The following is a 16,246-nucleotide window of genomic DNA, read 5'->3' as shown; positions in this document are numbered from 1 at the left end:
CTTCCGATCACTTCATGACTGGTGGCATCAAGACTTTAAAGGCAGAAGTGCTAGAATCTATCCTCTGCTCCTTTTGTGTATTTTGGTGAGTTTATGTCAATCCAACCATGTTGCTTATTTAAGTATCTAACATAAGGAATTAACTAAAGTCGATAAAACATATAGCATGTTAAAATTAAATGCCCATTAATTGCAAGAAGAAACAATATCACTGCATACCTCTTCCCCCTCCCCACCGAGGTTGATATACCCTGAGTGGCACCATGTCTGAACTTCCCCACTTCTTTGACCCATTTAAAAAAAAAAATTCCAAGAGTTTTACAAGCCCACCCAAAAAATGACGGTATGTGATAAGAGCTCACAAACGCCATACAATTTAACTGAGGTAAATTGTACATGTAGTATTAAGCCGGAGACAAGCCGTCTTCGGGCTCTGGTGGTTCTTTAAATTCCCAGGTGCTGAGCAAATATCAGACAAACCTCTCTTACAACAATAGAAAAGCATATCTTCTTGTAGTTATATATACTGATGTATATTTCTTCAACAAGGCAAATTACTTTGCCAATAATTGTCCACTAACTGATTTGATCTTGGAATGTCATTCAATGATTGTAGAGTTAAGTGGTAAATTTACCCAGTGGAGATTGCTTAAATTGTTGACATTAAGTGATGTGTGACAATGTGCAGAGTTACAGTAACCAGAGGATTTTTTTTGGCGTTGTTATGTATGGAATACATAATTCATTGACAATGAAAATTATGATAATAGACAGTGTGTGATATAGAGGAAAGATATTATGTGGGTTTGACTGTATCCCCAAAATGCATCCATTTCAATCCCTGCTAAATGGAAACCACTTCAAAATTTCACAGTCAGTCATGGATATTTTTTTTAAATTTCTGACCAGTTTCTGACATTTCCACCATCTTCGTAGGTGGTAGGTTCCTCACTCTGTCAGTTTTCAGATAATAAGAAATCTAAATTCTATGTTTGGTGGCATCATGACACAGATAACCACTATCTTAGCCCATCTCTGGTTGACAGCATGCTATTTTGTGTCACTGTTCCTAGTAGAACAAAAGTAGCTTGAGAGAAAGCCACCTGACCTTCAATATTGATCTTCATTCAGTGTCATATCAAGTAAAAGTATAATATACCTAACATTTTATCTCTGTATCTGCTTGGACATGCAATATCTAAATGTTGGCTTTACAAGGTATTTCATTACATGTATCATAGGCTCTGGTCCTCTATTGGTATTAAGTGTAATTGGTATTGGTAATTAGTCTGTTCATTCCATTTTTTTCTATGTTTTTATACCTCTCTTTTTACTTTATTGTCTGAGTGGTTGTCAGTAGTACATTAAGTAACCATGGTTAAGAATTGCCAGGAAGTGGTATGTAAACAGTGCAGCCTTTATTTTAGGTAGCATTTTGTTTTGGGCGATGGGTGGTTGTTGTTGTTGGGCTTTTTTTAAACATATCCACTGTTCTGTGCTTATGACTTATCAAAGAAATGCCCCTTGTACTTGAACCAAAAGGTGATTGTCATCTCTGGTTCCATCCTGTTAGTGGCAAGGTTGTGCCCTTCAAGCAACGCCTACTATCAAACTCAGATTATCTGGGTTTTGTGTTCTGAATTTAATCTTTATGATTTGTCTGTACTTTGAGTTCCACGAATATAATATAATGAAAGCATTTACAAACACATTAAGATTGCTGTTCATAAGATTATTAAAAAAGCTACAGAAATTTTAGGCCTCAGTCCTGCAAACTCAATTGTATGCCTATGAGTGGATCTAGGATTTTGAAAAGGGACTGCAGATGGTGTGGTTTATCATCACATATAACACAACACATTTTTTTCCAGGTAAAAAGAAGCTAGAAGCTTTGCTAATATACTTGGGGCTTAGGACTATATTATTCAGTTTAAGATCAAAGCAAAAAATTAACTCTGTTGGAATGTATATTCATTTGTTATATGATATCTGATGTATAAAACACAACAGACTAGGCAAAAATCATCAAACTATGTTGTTTCTTTATTCCTGTAGTCATTAGAATTAAATATACATCTTTTTAGATTCGTAAAACAAAATTTAGCCTTGTTGAGCTTCACTGAAAGCTATTTCCACAATCTGAGTTAACCTTTTGAGCTGGATTTAGAATCTGTGAAATAGGAGCTACATTACCAGGAGCAGCTAACAGAGAGTAGCACTGCAGAAGAAAGGATACCCTGATTAGTGGAACATCAAAACCATTACAAAAAACAGAGGGATGTTAACGACTGTGGAATGAAGAGTTTAGAAGGAATCGGGTTGATTACAATGAACTGTGAAGTCAGGCAACTCCCTCACTCCTGCCTGAATAGAAATGCTACTGCCAGTGCCAGTAACTTGGCACAAAACCAGGAATGAAAGGGGGGTGTAACTGCACCACTAAACCCCATTGCTGGATTCACCCCTGCATAAGCCTCTGATTAGACACGTTGGTTTTGACAGGATTATTCACTTTTTTCAATTTGGCCATCCCCTGGGTTTGCAGAATCAGGTTGTCATTTACAGAATGATAAAGGATGGGGCAAAATTAGCAACATGTTTCTGCAAAGCTTCCAGAATAAAGAAGAGCGCACCTGATTTCACTTCACTCTTTCGGAAGTGCGGAGTAGTTGGAGAGAATGGAGAGAGGCTCCCATTCATGTCAAATAAAAATCAGAGGGAAGTAGTCAGTAGGAGAGTCTGGGTAAGGTGCCATATGTTTAGGGAGACAAAGCCCTCATAAGGTCACTGAGGTTACATTGTGGCTTTGAGAGCCAGCGGACTGTGGACATGGCAGCTGGAGTCAGTAGTACCTGCCTACATAAGCATACTATCCCCAGAGTGCTCAGGCAGACATTAAGCGGGGAGAATCCAGTTGCCGTGCTTGCTATTCTCTTCTTGACTATTGTGCTTTTCTTGGCCCAGGACTTGGGACTTTAGCTGCCAATTAGGTGGTCATGGAAGGTGTGTATTCCCTCTAGAAGTGTTCCTGCAAGTCAGTGAGCAACCCAAACAGCTGAAACACTACCATGAAGGAAGCCTGAGGGATCCATCTAGCAAAGAGCACCTCAGGGGGTGAAGAGATGCATGAATGGGTTTATACCACCTGTATTTCCTGCTTAGGCAGGCACATTTGGTGACAGGAAAGATTGGAAAAGACAGAGTTTTAGGGCTTTTGGGCATGTGCTTGACCAGGATTGCATGAACACAAAGCTGACACTTTTTCTTCTCTTCTGCTGCAGTGAGTGTATCCTTGGCATAGCTAAGGTTCTGGTCATTGAAGTCTAGATCCATTCAAAGTAGGATATAATTAGGTTATGTTCTATATAAAAAGAAGTTCCTCAGTTGCTACAGAAATGATACATCACCAATTTCATGGGACACTCTTGTATCTAGCTTCTTTTTTTTGCTAATCAGAAGATAGGAAAGAGTCAAAACAAGTGTTCTGCTTCTCACATTGGTGCAGGAGGGTGGCCATGTTTTCTGTGAGCAGAGGAGAAGCATGGAAAAGTATGTTGCAGATCATCTACATTTAAATGAATTAGTTAATTTAAACAAAAATAATTTCTTCTTTGTAGTTTCTCATCTCACCCTGAGTTAATTGAGGTGCAAATTAAATGAAACAGTCAGCAAACATCTGAAAGAGCATCAATATCAAGAAAGAGAAAGGTTGCTCAATGAGGGAGTTGAGTAAAAGACACCCGAGGAAACAGCCTGGAGGAGGATTTAGATTCCATAGCAGGAAAAGTGATGATGGATTTTAACTGTGAAATAGTCTTCCAACTCCATTATGGTAGCACTATACCTAGACATATTCAAACACGAGATATTTATGACTACAGAGCAAGGACCACTCCACACATTTCCAGAGAAGTAGACGGGATCACTAACCAGGTCTTTTCAGCCGCTTCACTATAGTATAATTAATTCTTGATGCTTAATAGATTAATGTTTATTAAATGAATTAATACTTAATTTATTAACAACTTGCCTTCCATGTGTTATAATATGATTTATAACTTGTTATCAGTGTTTATTGTATGTATTAATGAGTTATGTTAACTATATGCAAGTTAACATGATCCATTGCAAATTAGGACTTAGGGACAGCTGCAAGGATGGGTCTGTGTTTCTAGAGACACCATTAGCAGAAAAGGTCCACTAGATGGAAAGCTTGTCCAAACCGACTACTGTCTCCCTTTTCCCTTGGGGCATGCTGGTAGCCAGGAAAGTGAAAGTAATGGGTAGTATTTATTAGGGTTGGGGCAAGATGGGCACAATAGTGGATGTTACAATGAAATAGGGATTCAGTCTGTGTACAACTTATGATTCTGGTTGATACAACAGTTTTCATAGTTAACAGTTTAATAATGCCATGGTCTGCCTCCAGTGTGAATACAGAATCCAACCTTACTGACAATGGTTGCTCAATGTCCCTTTGAACGCAGACCAGTATATTAGAATAATCATGTACTCTACTGACATAGGGACACCAGGTTACCTGAGGCTTTGGAGAGCTGTTTAGACAAACACCTCTGCAGGGGGCTGGTGTTTGGGAAATGGATGATCACTACAGCCAAAACAAAGAAGTTACAACAAATTTCAGACTCTTTGGCTAGGGACAGAAATTATACCTAAACCAATGTAAGTGATCAGAAACCAGTTCAAATCTATAACACAACAGAAGTGCAGTGCAGATAAACCGCTTTCAAAATGGTCATAACCAGTTTAAGATAAACCTGGATGGATGTAGTATCAGACTTAACTGATTTAGGTTAAAGAGGTTTATTCAACTTCTGTCCCAGATCCCCTCCAGATTCAAGTTAACTCCCAGTCCTCCAGCATCCCAGGATGCCCCCCCGCCCCCCCCCCCCGAGTGGGTGGGCTAGCTTTGGCTGAAGCTGGCTGCTCTAGCTGAGCAGAAAGGCATGCTCTAGTGGACCCTGGCTTCTGGCCTCGGCTATTGCAGGCATGTGGCTGCATTTCCGGAATCAAAAGTGAATGTCTGTTCACTTGCTTATCAGTTCAATCTATGCAGCTGAGATTAACCTGTGAAGATTGACTCAATTCGGCCTGGGGCTTCTTGACTATCTGTAATTGGCCATTGAGACAAGCAGAAGAAGTTTGGTGAGGAAAAGGAACGAGATGGATAAACTTTCACAGTGGGAGGCAAATTCAGCTGTAGGACTAACCATAGTTGGCAAAAGTAAGATGAACCAGAAGGAATCCATGGTTCAGAGGATGATCCAAGAGCTACTGAAGGACACTGAATATGCCCAGAGGACACTGACCTCAGCCCTAAGATCTCTTACAAAGAGCAAGCAAATTGAGGCATGAAAATGCACATAGGTTATATATATATGTATATATATTTGTTTAGATCAGTATATTTCTTGTCCCACCCAAGGAAAGACCAAAGCTGTTTTAGAACCTTGTGCCAAGTCAGTTGGGTATTACACTTATTGTGTGTACTTTTAAAACATAAATCACTGCCATTGGAGTGGCGGGGCATTGATTTTACCTGTGGCATGTTGCAGGGTAAACCTTGAAGTTGGTTTTGGAGCTGAAGTGGTGATTTTGGGGAATTCCATGAGTAAGTGGTTGTCAGGGGATCATCAGGGGATCGTCCAGTCCTGTTTTCCTAAATCAGAAAGCTTACAGCTTCGTGGGACTCTGAAAAATGTACAGAACCACTGGGGAAGCCTGATGGGGAGTTGATGCTAATTTCATGGCCTAGGCGTTTGAACTGGAGGGTCACTGCTGCCAAAAAGGATGTCAGACACGTGGTCTGTACATAAATTGTTTGTCCAGAGACCCAAAGGCCTGCTTCGGCAAACAAGCATACAGAATGCAGCATTTGGACCTTCTTGCAATAGACTGGTGGTGTGATGACTGCATAGAGACTACACATGGGGCTCTACGACAGGCCGATTTTTAATCTGTAAGACATCCTAGAGAAGAATATCCACTGTAGGGATCACTGAGACACTGCTTCTTCCTCAAGGACTTTCAACTGTCAGCGGAAGAATAGAGAGAGTGTGATGATGAGAATTAGATTAGAAAAGGATCAATAGGCCTGACAATAAATGAAAGTAACACAGACATTAGTGAGCAGATTAGGAAAGAGAAATTAAATAGGATAGTGTATTCTGCAGTGCCAGCTAGACATATAACTGTTGGGCAGAGAGTTTAGAGAGATGGCAACTATTAGAAAACACAAAGAAAAATAGAAGACGATAAAACTCCCTCGTGAGATGAGATGAATAAATTTGATGAGCCTCAGCCATGGAGGAAAGCCCTCTAGGAAAGAAACGTAGCCCATAGAGAAGTTGGGAAGGGTGATAATGTCATACGAATTCCCATGCTAGATCAGACTGATGATCCACCTAGGCTAGTCTCCTGTCATACATAGTGGTAAGCACCACGTGTACCCGAGAAAGGTATAGAAACCCTACAAGAGACGGTCATGGTATAACCTCTTTCCAAGGGGTAAATTCTTCACACACACATTAAAGGTTGCCTTTTGTCTGCAAGCGTGAAGATATTGCTTCCAAAACTTTCCTTTCATCTTTCCCATTAAACTTTGGGGTATGCTTGTTGTTCGTACAAATATCTAGTTTGGTGTTGAATCCCGCAAAGTTTTTGGGCTCACTGATCCCTTGTGGCAATGTGTTCCACAGGCTAATTGTGAAAAAGTCCTCCCTTTCATCAATTTTGAATCTGTTCTGTGACGAATGCTGTACTTTGCACTTTTGTTGTTCATAAAATCATGATTTTTATACCCCATAGTCTTCCAAACCCATTTAACAGATACGACAACTGAGATTTTCAAGGCCAGATAGGGTGGTATGGATGCCGAGGTCCTGTTAAACTGAAAGCGAAGGAGGCATCCAAATCCCTGCAGGTAGCTTTGAAAATCTCAGCCTGAAACAATATAATGATTGGATGGCTCAAGCCCTAGCCAGGAGTCAAGAAAAGACTTGCACATCTTGTTTCCTTCCTCTTACCAGAAAATGCGCTTTTCCTGTGATTTTCTTAGCTTTAAATCAGGTAGTTAAAAGCATGCAAGGACACACATATTTGGACTTTATCCAAAAAAACCTCATGGCTAACACTTCAGAAATGCAAATAAAACGCACATCAAAGGGCTAAGCTTGATTTCTTTCCTTACTCATAAAATACATATGGCTCCCATCCAAAAGAGTTGCCATGAACCCTGTATCTTGTAATTAATTCTGCTGTAAATGTCAAAATGCTTACTTTGCAGGTCTACACTGACCCACTAAAATTAGTCCCCTTTTAACAATTCCTTTTATAATTTGTTTTTCAGCAACAACGGCGGCTTGACCTCCTGACTATAACCAACCCCGGTGAGTAAGCTACAAGGCTCAGTTCTTTTCTCTCGTCTTAAAGAGATGGTTGTCTAAATGTGTTTTTTTCCCCCCTGTCTCTGACATGCAAAATGAAAAACACTGTTCCCCAGAAAATCTTTAACATAATAACAAGTGACAGCTATATTGTGCTTGGCAAAGCCCCGGGCAGTTATCCGTTCACAGAGCTGCCTCTTCAGACCTTTACTCTATGAATTTGAGTGCTGATATTTCTTTAAGCCTCCTGGGGTTACAGTTAGCGGTATGTCTGCAGGGCAGAAGCCCTAGAATTCACAATGTGTGTTCAAGTATCACAGAAATGCAAGTTTAACTCTCTTCAGTGGTAAACCTAGACATTTAAGGGATGTAAGGAGGCGGCGGCGAACTGTTGGAGGGAAGAGAGGGAACGTGCAGATTCAATCTGAAGCACCTTGAAGCAAAGCGAGTCAGGACGTTTCTAAGCAGAACAAAAATGTTTGCAAAACAGCCTTCGCAGCAATGTCTTTTCCCATTTTTCCATAAAAGAAACATCCCGCAATGCATTTGATTGAGTCGGGAGAGCCGTTTTGGAGCTTTGGGGTGGTGTGTTTTAAAGGTGACAAAATGTAGGTCACAGGAGCAGAAGGGCTTTTTCATATACTGTCTTCAGGCTGAGTACTTTTTCATTGATTGCTATTTGGCTTTTGGCTCAATCTCTTTTTATTTGTTCTCCTAAAGGTCTGCTGCCCACTAGCAACTGGGAAGCACCACCCTACCTTTAGTTCCCAGTAGGAGTCAGTCCCACAGCTGTATATACACCTTTTTGCCTGGCTTTAACTGGGAATAATGTGTTAGCAAAGTGAACAAGTGTTACACGGCGTCGACACAAATGTGACACGAACTTTGCATGGCTAACAGTTTTGCGTCAATAATTACTCAGACATTGTAAATGTAGATATCTGTGACATGGTTTCTCCTTCACTAACCTTGTTAAAATAATAATTTAAAAAAAAAAGGAGAAGGAGGAATACTTTGTTGGGACAGATGTTGGAGGCTACTGGCACTTGCATCACATTTTCGCATGTTCACTTTTTATACAGTTTGCAATTATGTTAATGTATGCTTAGGGCACTTGCTGATAAAAGCAACAATACAGTGAGATACAGCTATTGTCACCATTCTGACTACAACTTCAAGGGCAAACCTGACACATTTTTCATATTTTCTATCTTCAGTTCCCCCTACTTCTAAAGGGAAAAAATGAGAAGAAGAAAAAAAAATCCCTGAAGGTCATAATCAGAATAAACACTCAGATTCTGGGTAAAGATATCTATGTCCACAGTCTTTTTTTTTTTTGAATAGGAGAAAAAAGGGTTTGGAAACGGAATTACTGAATTGTAGGCATTTGTATAAAGTGTATTTATGATACCTTTCCCATTGTAATTTTTGATGTAACATTCCAGGGAGCAATAAAAGGGTTGATTAAGTTGAGTTTGTGCACAGATGTGATTACAGTAAGTAGCTATCACTTCAGATCTTTCAGTTTTATACAGCAGTCCACTAAATCTACATAACAATTAGTTGGAAGGACCAGTACAGCCAAATAATAAAACTTTCTGCTGATTGCAATGCATAAAAAACCCACCAAAAACAAACAAACAAAAAAATACCCTTCCATGCCATACATTTTATTATGAGGGATGTATTTTTGCATCTTGATACTTAGCCAGAAATCCACAATAATTAGCTTTATACATTTTTTAAAAAATCTTGAATCGTATAGTTGGATACCTTCAGTTTGACTCTTCCGTAAATTTGGTTTCATTTTTCAAACGCCTAAGTATCCTCAGCATGGATTAGGCTACACTTATTTAAAAGTCTAGAGATAAAATGTGACACAGAGATCAAAGGGCCTTAGGGCACTTGGTTCCTCCTAAGATTTTCCAGAAATCCCAGCCAACAGATTTGGGAGTCTATTTGAAGTGCACAGGTTTGCAAACAATCAGCCTGGGGAATTATTTGGGCCTTGCTATTTTTAAAAAGTTTCAGTCGAGTTTATGACCAGTGAGAAATGTTGGTGATTGGGATCGGGGCTGGGCGGTTTGCCTGGGAAATGACAACTGAAAATGGTTCTTCATTTTCCATCTTGCATAAAGGTAGGTAACTTCTAGCTCAGTGGAGGTCATTCAGTTAGCTTTGCTCCTGATAGGAAGGTCCTGTAGGGCTGAGAGTGGGTGTCAACAGTGAGTGCAGTGCTTGGGCACAGCTTTATTGCAAGGATGGACAAAACAGGGTTTGATGCTACTTCAAAAAACCCACCTTGACGATCCTTGCATGCTGCATATTTGTCATGAGATAACAGGATCTTTCCTGTAGGATCTCACAAACCATTATCTCAATTTTTCGTCACTGACTTGATGCAGAACCCTTGTGGTTCATAGCTGCAGTTCTTTCTGAAGGGCTTCACAGTTTTCCCACTCAAGGATCGTTGCAGAATTAAGCAGTTTCTAAGATAATCCAGACTGCTTTTGCCCTGGTCTGTGCCTGCAAGTAACCACTTTCAGCACGGGCCCAGCTGCACCCACCTCAAATATCAGCAATGGGGAATTCTCTTAAGAGTCAGCAAAACGGCTAATGGGTGTGGTTGCAAGACAACAGCATGCCATTAATAGGTCTTAATGCATCCTTGACATCGGTGAAACATCAGATAGCAGTTGGTGAAACTGCTGAAACCTTTCCATTATGTCATGACAGATGTGGTATTCACAGGGGTTGCCATTTGAACATGGTTCATCAGAGATGAAATGCTGAATCTTAAGTAATGCCCAATCTTCATAGCTGGTGACACTTTAATTGGCTGCGTTGTTCTGCACCTACATGTTGGGTTTGCCAGCCGTTGTCCTTTTGCACTTGCGTTACTCCAGATGGCCTTCAAACAATGAGCAATGTGCAGGATGTTTCTCTATAATAGGATGAACAGGTGTGATGAAACAAAACAGCAGAGCCCTTGGCAAACCAGCTTCTGTCCCTGGCCGTGACTGAGAGATGGGCTATTCTGCAGCCAGAATTGGTTTCAAGGGCAGTGTACCCTTGCCTGAGCGCAGAGTCTCATGCTAACCCTCTAGGCCTTCCTCCACTGGTTGCCTCGCTCCAACTGCAGACTTGTCACCATCAGTGGTCTCACCTGCCATGACTTGATGGAATATACTGACTAGGGACAGCGGAACAAGCTCCCGGGCAATTAGTCTTTGTCTGGACAGGGGTCCGCACTGGCCCTGTCCACTATTAGTCTAGCTTCACCTAGTATCTCTGGGCCCGCTATTCAGAGCTACAGGCTTCAGGTGTAGCATAGCCTGTCACAGGCTCACATTTTCCAAGCCAGTCTGTGTTGCTGCTTATCCGTCTCAGCAGGCGCTTCCCAACTGAGCTCAGAGCCAGACCTTCGCCCCCAACCCGGCCTATGCCAGCATCTCTCGACTACTCTCAGTGGGCGCGTCTACACAAGATGCTGCTGCGCAGTGGTTACTCCGCATTTATTTAGTACTTGTATAATCAAGTGCTAAATAAATGCATGGTAACTAGAGTTACTGCGCGGTAGCGCTGACGATTGCTGTTTAAGTGACACTAGCGCATTGGCCTAATAATACCACACGGTAGCATATTAGCACTGTTTGTTTTTCAGCTACTGCACAGTTAGCGTCTCATGTAGACGTGCCCAGTGTCACTCGGTCTTTGTGCAATCTCAGTCCCTCTTTTCTCCTCTCTGGCCCACTCCCCAGAGTCAAGGCTCAGCCACAGTCATGAGCATCAGCCCGATCCCGGGCATACGTGCTGGGCCAGGGCTCGCTTCACTCGGGCAGCTGCAGCAAAATCTCAGACAAAAAGAAAAGAAAACAAGCACGTAAGTCTGGGAAGTTAGCTGGTTCCTCTGTATCGCGTCTTCCATCATCTGTACTCAGTTGCTGCTTCCAGTTTGCTCCCTGGTTTTGTCACCTGACTTGGCTCCCAGGAGCTCCCTCCCTTTGGACTCCTGCTGCTGCTCTCTCCTCCACCCCCCCGCCCATGGGTCCGGCTGGATTGAGACTCATATATTGTGGCAGCAAGTGACCTGACTGCTCCGTTTCCACCCGAGTAAGCAGCATTGCCTGTGCCTGCACCCAGCAGTTACCTGACTTCCGCTGCCTTGGCCTGGGTCCTCATCACAGCAACACCTGGAAGCCCATTAGCTCTGACCATGGGATGAAGGTAGGTGGGTAAGCGTGCTTGTGTGTTTGCACGGAGCAATGGGGAGTGAGTGCGGATGGGGCAAGAGACAGGGAGGTGCCGACCCAGGAATGCACAGGGCAGGTCATATCGACATCGCTGTGAGGGGTCGGGGAAGGAAGGTGGCAAGAGAAGGTGGGAGAGTGGAGGAGAGGGTAGTCACGAGAGAAAGGTCTGAGTGTCTTTGTCTCCCTAGTAATGGGGTAAGAGCCCCAAGACAGGTAGATGTTAGGGGGAGTCAAGCTGTAAGAGCGTAAAACTAAGTGTATTTATTGGTCTCGGGTGAATCTTACTTAAAAATGGCTTTGTCTGAATTGTCAGAATGAAACGTAATAGGTCGCTAGTCCAAGGTGTGGACTGAACATGTTCGGGAAAGAATGAGGATGAAGGAGATGTTGATACTGAAAACCCTGACACTGCTAATGTACAGAAATTAAATGTCGGATGAGACGCGTAGGGTTATGCCCATGGATCCCATTTCAGAGTCCCCTGGGTAGCGGCGAAGGAAGGTTCCTTTCATTGCTGAAAAGCTGAGACAAGCTGTTCTTCAGATGAGATAGAGTCCATGGCGTGGCGGGTCTCTAGCAATGCCCAAACCAAACAATGCATATTGTGATAACCAGTTAGACTCCTTTACACTCAATGCAACTGTGCTGCCTTGAAGTAACTCATTCGCTGGCAATAAGTAAGGGAGCTTAGCTGAGGGAAAGCAAAAGTTAAATTAATTCGAGGTCTTTCTGCACTTCTGTCTTCTTGCCCCTGGGCAGGTAAGTTATACTAACAAGGCTTCGTGGCAGTATATTGCACCAGATCCAGAATTTAAGTCCAAGTAGAATACATATTGGTTGGGGGCGGAGGATAAGGAAGTTAGCAACTTCGAGTTCCTTTTCCTTACCTCTGAATTTGCTCTAAAAGCATTCCCTGAAGAGCACTTTATAGTTGGTTTGGGCTTTAGGGCTGCACCTTCAGCTGGTTTAAATGGGCTTAGTTGCACAGAGGAGCTGAGGCTCTGCCCTTTATTTTGATGTGGCTATTTCTGTTTTTTTGCATACTCAAAATGTTATCTACTTTCGCTCTGTATTTTGTGGTAAGCTTTCCCCAGGTGCCAATAAACTCCCATTATTTCCATAGTTTTCCCAGGGGGATGAGGCTTCCTGTATTTCTTGTGTAAAGAATAATGATATAGTATGCCCGTTTCTCCTCCAAGTAAGAGTTCAGCTCCCACTGGAGTGTTTTTTAATTATTGATACTGTAAATGGAAGCATGATTGAAACCATTGGCTTTGAAAATAGCTAACGTGTGGGATTGTCCAAGAGCCATCACAAATGCTCTTTTGAAATTCTCTTTGATTCAACCGTCTTCAGAGCTTGTTCCTTTCCTACCAGCCTCTCTACTGCCAATTTAAAATAACATTCTCCTGAAATCAGTGTACTGTCAGGAGAGATTCATCAGTACTGGAGGTGCATGTTTCCCAGATGTATATAAAATCCACTATATTTGGCAGTGGTAAATTGATTGCATTTAGCAAACCTGAGGTAGTTGAATGTCCCATAGTGCCCAGCTTGGCTACAACATGGAATATAAAATCCTTTAAGTCTCTTTTGTTTCCATTTTAAAAGCAATAAAATAAAAGCTAAATCTGTAATTCTTCACCCTTGATTTACTTGATTTTTTTTCTTCAGGAACACATTTAGAGTTCGCATTCGGTGGCAGAGCAAAAACAGTTGCAAATTTTGAGTAAAGGGCTGCAGGATTTGATCCTGAAATATTAGCGACTTTTCTGGCTGTGCCTCTACTAATATGCAAAGAATTGCACTTGAATGAATACAAGGGTCAATTTAAAAATTATTTACCAGGCAGAATTATGTGGTAAAATATTATTTTCCATTTTACTATCTCCCGTGCTGTGGGCTCTAAAGCTGCCTACATTTCATTCATTTGTGATACACTGCTACACTGAAAGCTTTGAAGGTGGTTTTAGTTTCTGCCATACATATTTTACTACTTCAAATTATAGACATAGAGCTGTTGCCTAGTTAATTTTCTCAGGTTAGGGAAATATATTTCCACTCATCTTCCATTGAACACAGTGATATGTGGGGTTGACTGTACTTTTTAGCGTATTAAATGTTGCATTTCTATATACCACTGCTTATGAGACTCCAAGTAAAATTAGGAAAAGGGAAGAAAGGCTTTTAATATATAATTTTGAAAGTTATTTAAGAATAAGTTCCACTACTAAAATCCCTGCAAGACATTTCCATTTCCTTCCTGAATTTTCTGACTATCTACTCCTTTCTAATTGAAGCATGAAAATAATATGAACTCAAAGTCAGGAAGCTATAATACACCTATTAGCAAAAATGATACAGGGTAATAAAATGTGATGGAAAGTTGTTCACTGTTAAAACTCAGGCACTAACTATTCTTGATAGTCCATGCTAATTAATACTACATCGATTTTGATCAAAGTATATGTCAAGGGATACTGGCTGAGTTTTCAAACAACCTAACATAATTACTGTTTGTATTTGTTGGTGAAATTGTTATATGAGTGTGTATTTTAGGGGGAGAAAATCCCACTGCTTACGTTCTTAATAATAACTGAGTAATTTAAGTGGAGCGCTCATTGGACGCATCTACACGCCCATTAACATGCTTTTGCTAATGGACATTAAATTTAGTACCTCCATTGCGAGGTACTAGAAAAAGGCGTGTTAGCTTATTTTAATGCACATTAGCAAAAGTGCACTTTTTTTGGTAATTCTTTAATATGCATTAAAATAGGCTAATGTGCATTAAAATGCATGTGTAGATGCGCCCAGTGAGGCTAAAGCCCTAACCTAAACCTCATGTTGCATCAATAAAATGCTTGGGACTAATTCACCTCTGTGACGACTTGGGTTTAAAACAGATAATATTGAGGACCTGAAGGGCAGTAGTCCCACCATACAGCAAGGAGAATGGATTCCAGAAGTTTGGCTTGAAGCTACTGCGAATAAATTTCTAAATCTAACTCACAGAACAAAGAAACTAGGGGCTCAACTAGTATCCAATAACATTATCAGTCTTGACTGAACCCTAACGAACAAAGGAAAAACTTGCTTTAATATTGATGGAGTGTTAGCATTCTGAAGTAGTAGCAAAAAGTGAAAAGGAAACATTGGCTTCTCTTCATGCCCTTCGCCAAGAATTTGATTCCTGATTTCCTAAAGCCAAACAAACGAGGTGGGTTTGTGAGCACTGAGGATTAGGGGTGGAATATATGTGCAGTATTAAGGATTTTTCACTTTTTAAAGATATGGCTGATATAAGAAAGAATAACATTGCTACACCTCTGCAATACATCTCCACACCTGGGGCAGCCTCATGGTGCCTGAGGCAGCCCCAGCTCCTGCTGTGCCTATTCCAGTGGTACCATCAACCACTGCAGTAGCAATGGCTGATTTTACGTCCCCCCCATCCCCCAAAAGGTGGCACCTAGGACTGCTGCCCTGGTCACCCCATCAGGTATGCTACAGTAATGTTGTAGTATACCCATTTTCTAGCCACTTACATGAGATGATTGGTTTCACAACCCTACCTCTCAGGCAATCCATGCTGGAAAAGTCACTGCAGAGGTACCATATTGCCACCTCAAACAGCCTCTGATGCAGGGTGGTACTTTTTACTACGGGTGTGCAAAATGGGCCCTATTCAATTCAGATTCAGCCCAAATCAGGGACAGTAATTCGATCCATGAATTCGGACCAGTGTCCCTGATTTGATTCGGCTGAATCTGAATCTGAAGATTCGATGCTGATTCAGCGAATCAGTGATTCGGGCACAGGTACAGCTTTAAAAGTTTTTTTCTACATACCTTGAGGTAGCAGTGCAGCTCGTGATCGGTGCGGTGCTTGGGCAGCTGGAGAGCCCCACACAGGAGCATGAGGGGCTCTCCAGCATGCTCGGCAGCAAACCTGGAAGTGGACTGGAAGTACCTCCAGTCTGGGTCTGCTGGGGAGTGCTCTGGTGGGTCCCCCTCTCCCTCCCCAGCTTGTCAATTGGCTGCAGGGGGACCCCGGGTGCCCCCCCAGACCCAGGAGGCACCAGTCGCTGAGCCAGGCGGCCGTGGGGGGCTCCCCTGCACACTCCCCAGTGGACCCAGAAATGGACTGGAAGTGTTCCTAGTCCACTTCCAGGTGTGCTGCCGAGCATGCTGGGGAGCCTTCCCCTCCCCCCGCACTGTAGAAATGTTTTTTCTACATACCTCTAGGTAGCAGGGGCTCTGAATGCTGCAAAGCTGGGGGACACTGCATCTACCCCGGCATTGCAGCGTTCAGAGCCCCTGCTACCTAGAGGTATGTAGAAAAAACATTTAAAGCTGTATCTACGTCCGAATCACTGAAACTGTCCAAATTGATTCAGAGAGATTAAAGAGTCCTCTGATTTGATTTGGATTTGGAGATCCGGCCACTGAATTGGGCCAAATATCTGTCGAATCAAATCAGGGACCGAAGCTTTGCACAGCCCTACTTTTTATCATCTCTTCCCTGCAAAGAGCCCAGTCACTCTGCCCAGGGCATGAAAGAGGTGAAGTCATTCTGAAAAAGGTG

The 16,246-nt window shown here is 42.0% G+C and overlaps 1 protein-coding gene across 1 annotated transcript in view; it reads left to right on the top strand.

Annotated features, from left to right (window-relative positions):
* The window catches only part of BEND5 (BEN domain containing 5), a 934,984-nt gene that overhangs the window by 789,478 nt on the left and 129,260 nt on the right, over window positions 1-16,246 (top strand). Inside the window, exon 6 of the mRNA XM_014520685.1 lies at window positions 7,370-7,409. Coding sequence (XP_014376171.1) covers window positions 7,370-7,409 — 40 coding nt within the window. The remainder of the gene's footprint in view (window positions 1-7,369; window positions 7,410-16,246) is intronic.

This window comes from Alligator sinensis, unplaced genomic scaffold (genome assembly GCF_000455745.1).
Source record: "Alligator sinensis unplaced genomic scaffold, ASM45574v1 scaffold256_1, whole genome shotgun sequence".
NCBI lineage: Eukaryota > Metazoa > Chordata > Crocodylia > Alligatoridae > Alligator > Alligator sinensis.
This window is presented reverse-complemented; position numbering and strand designations above follow the sequence as displayed.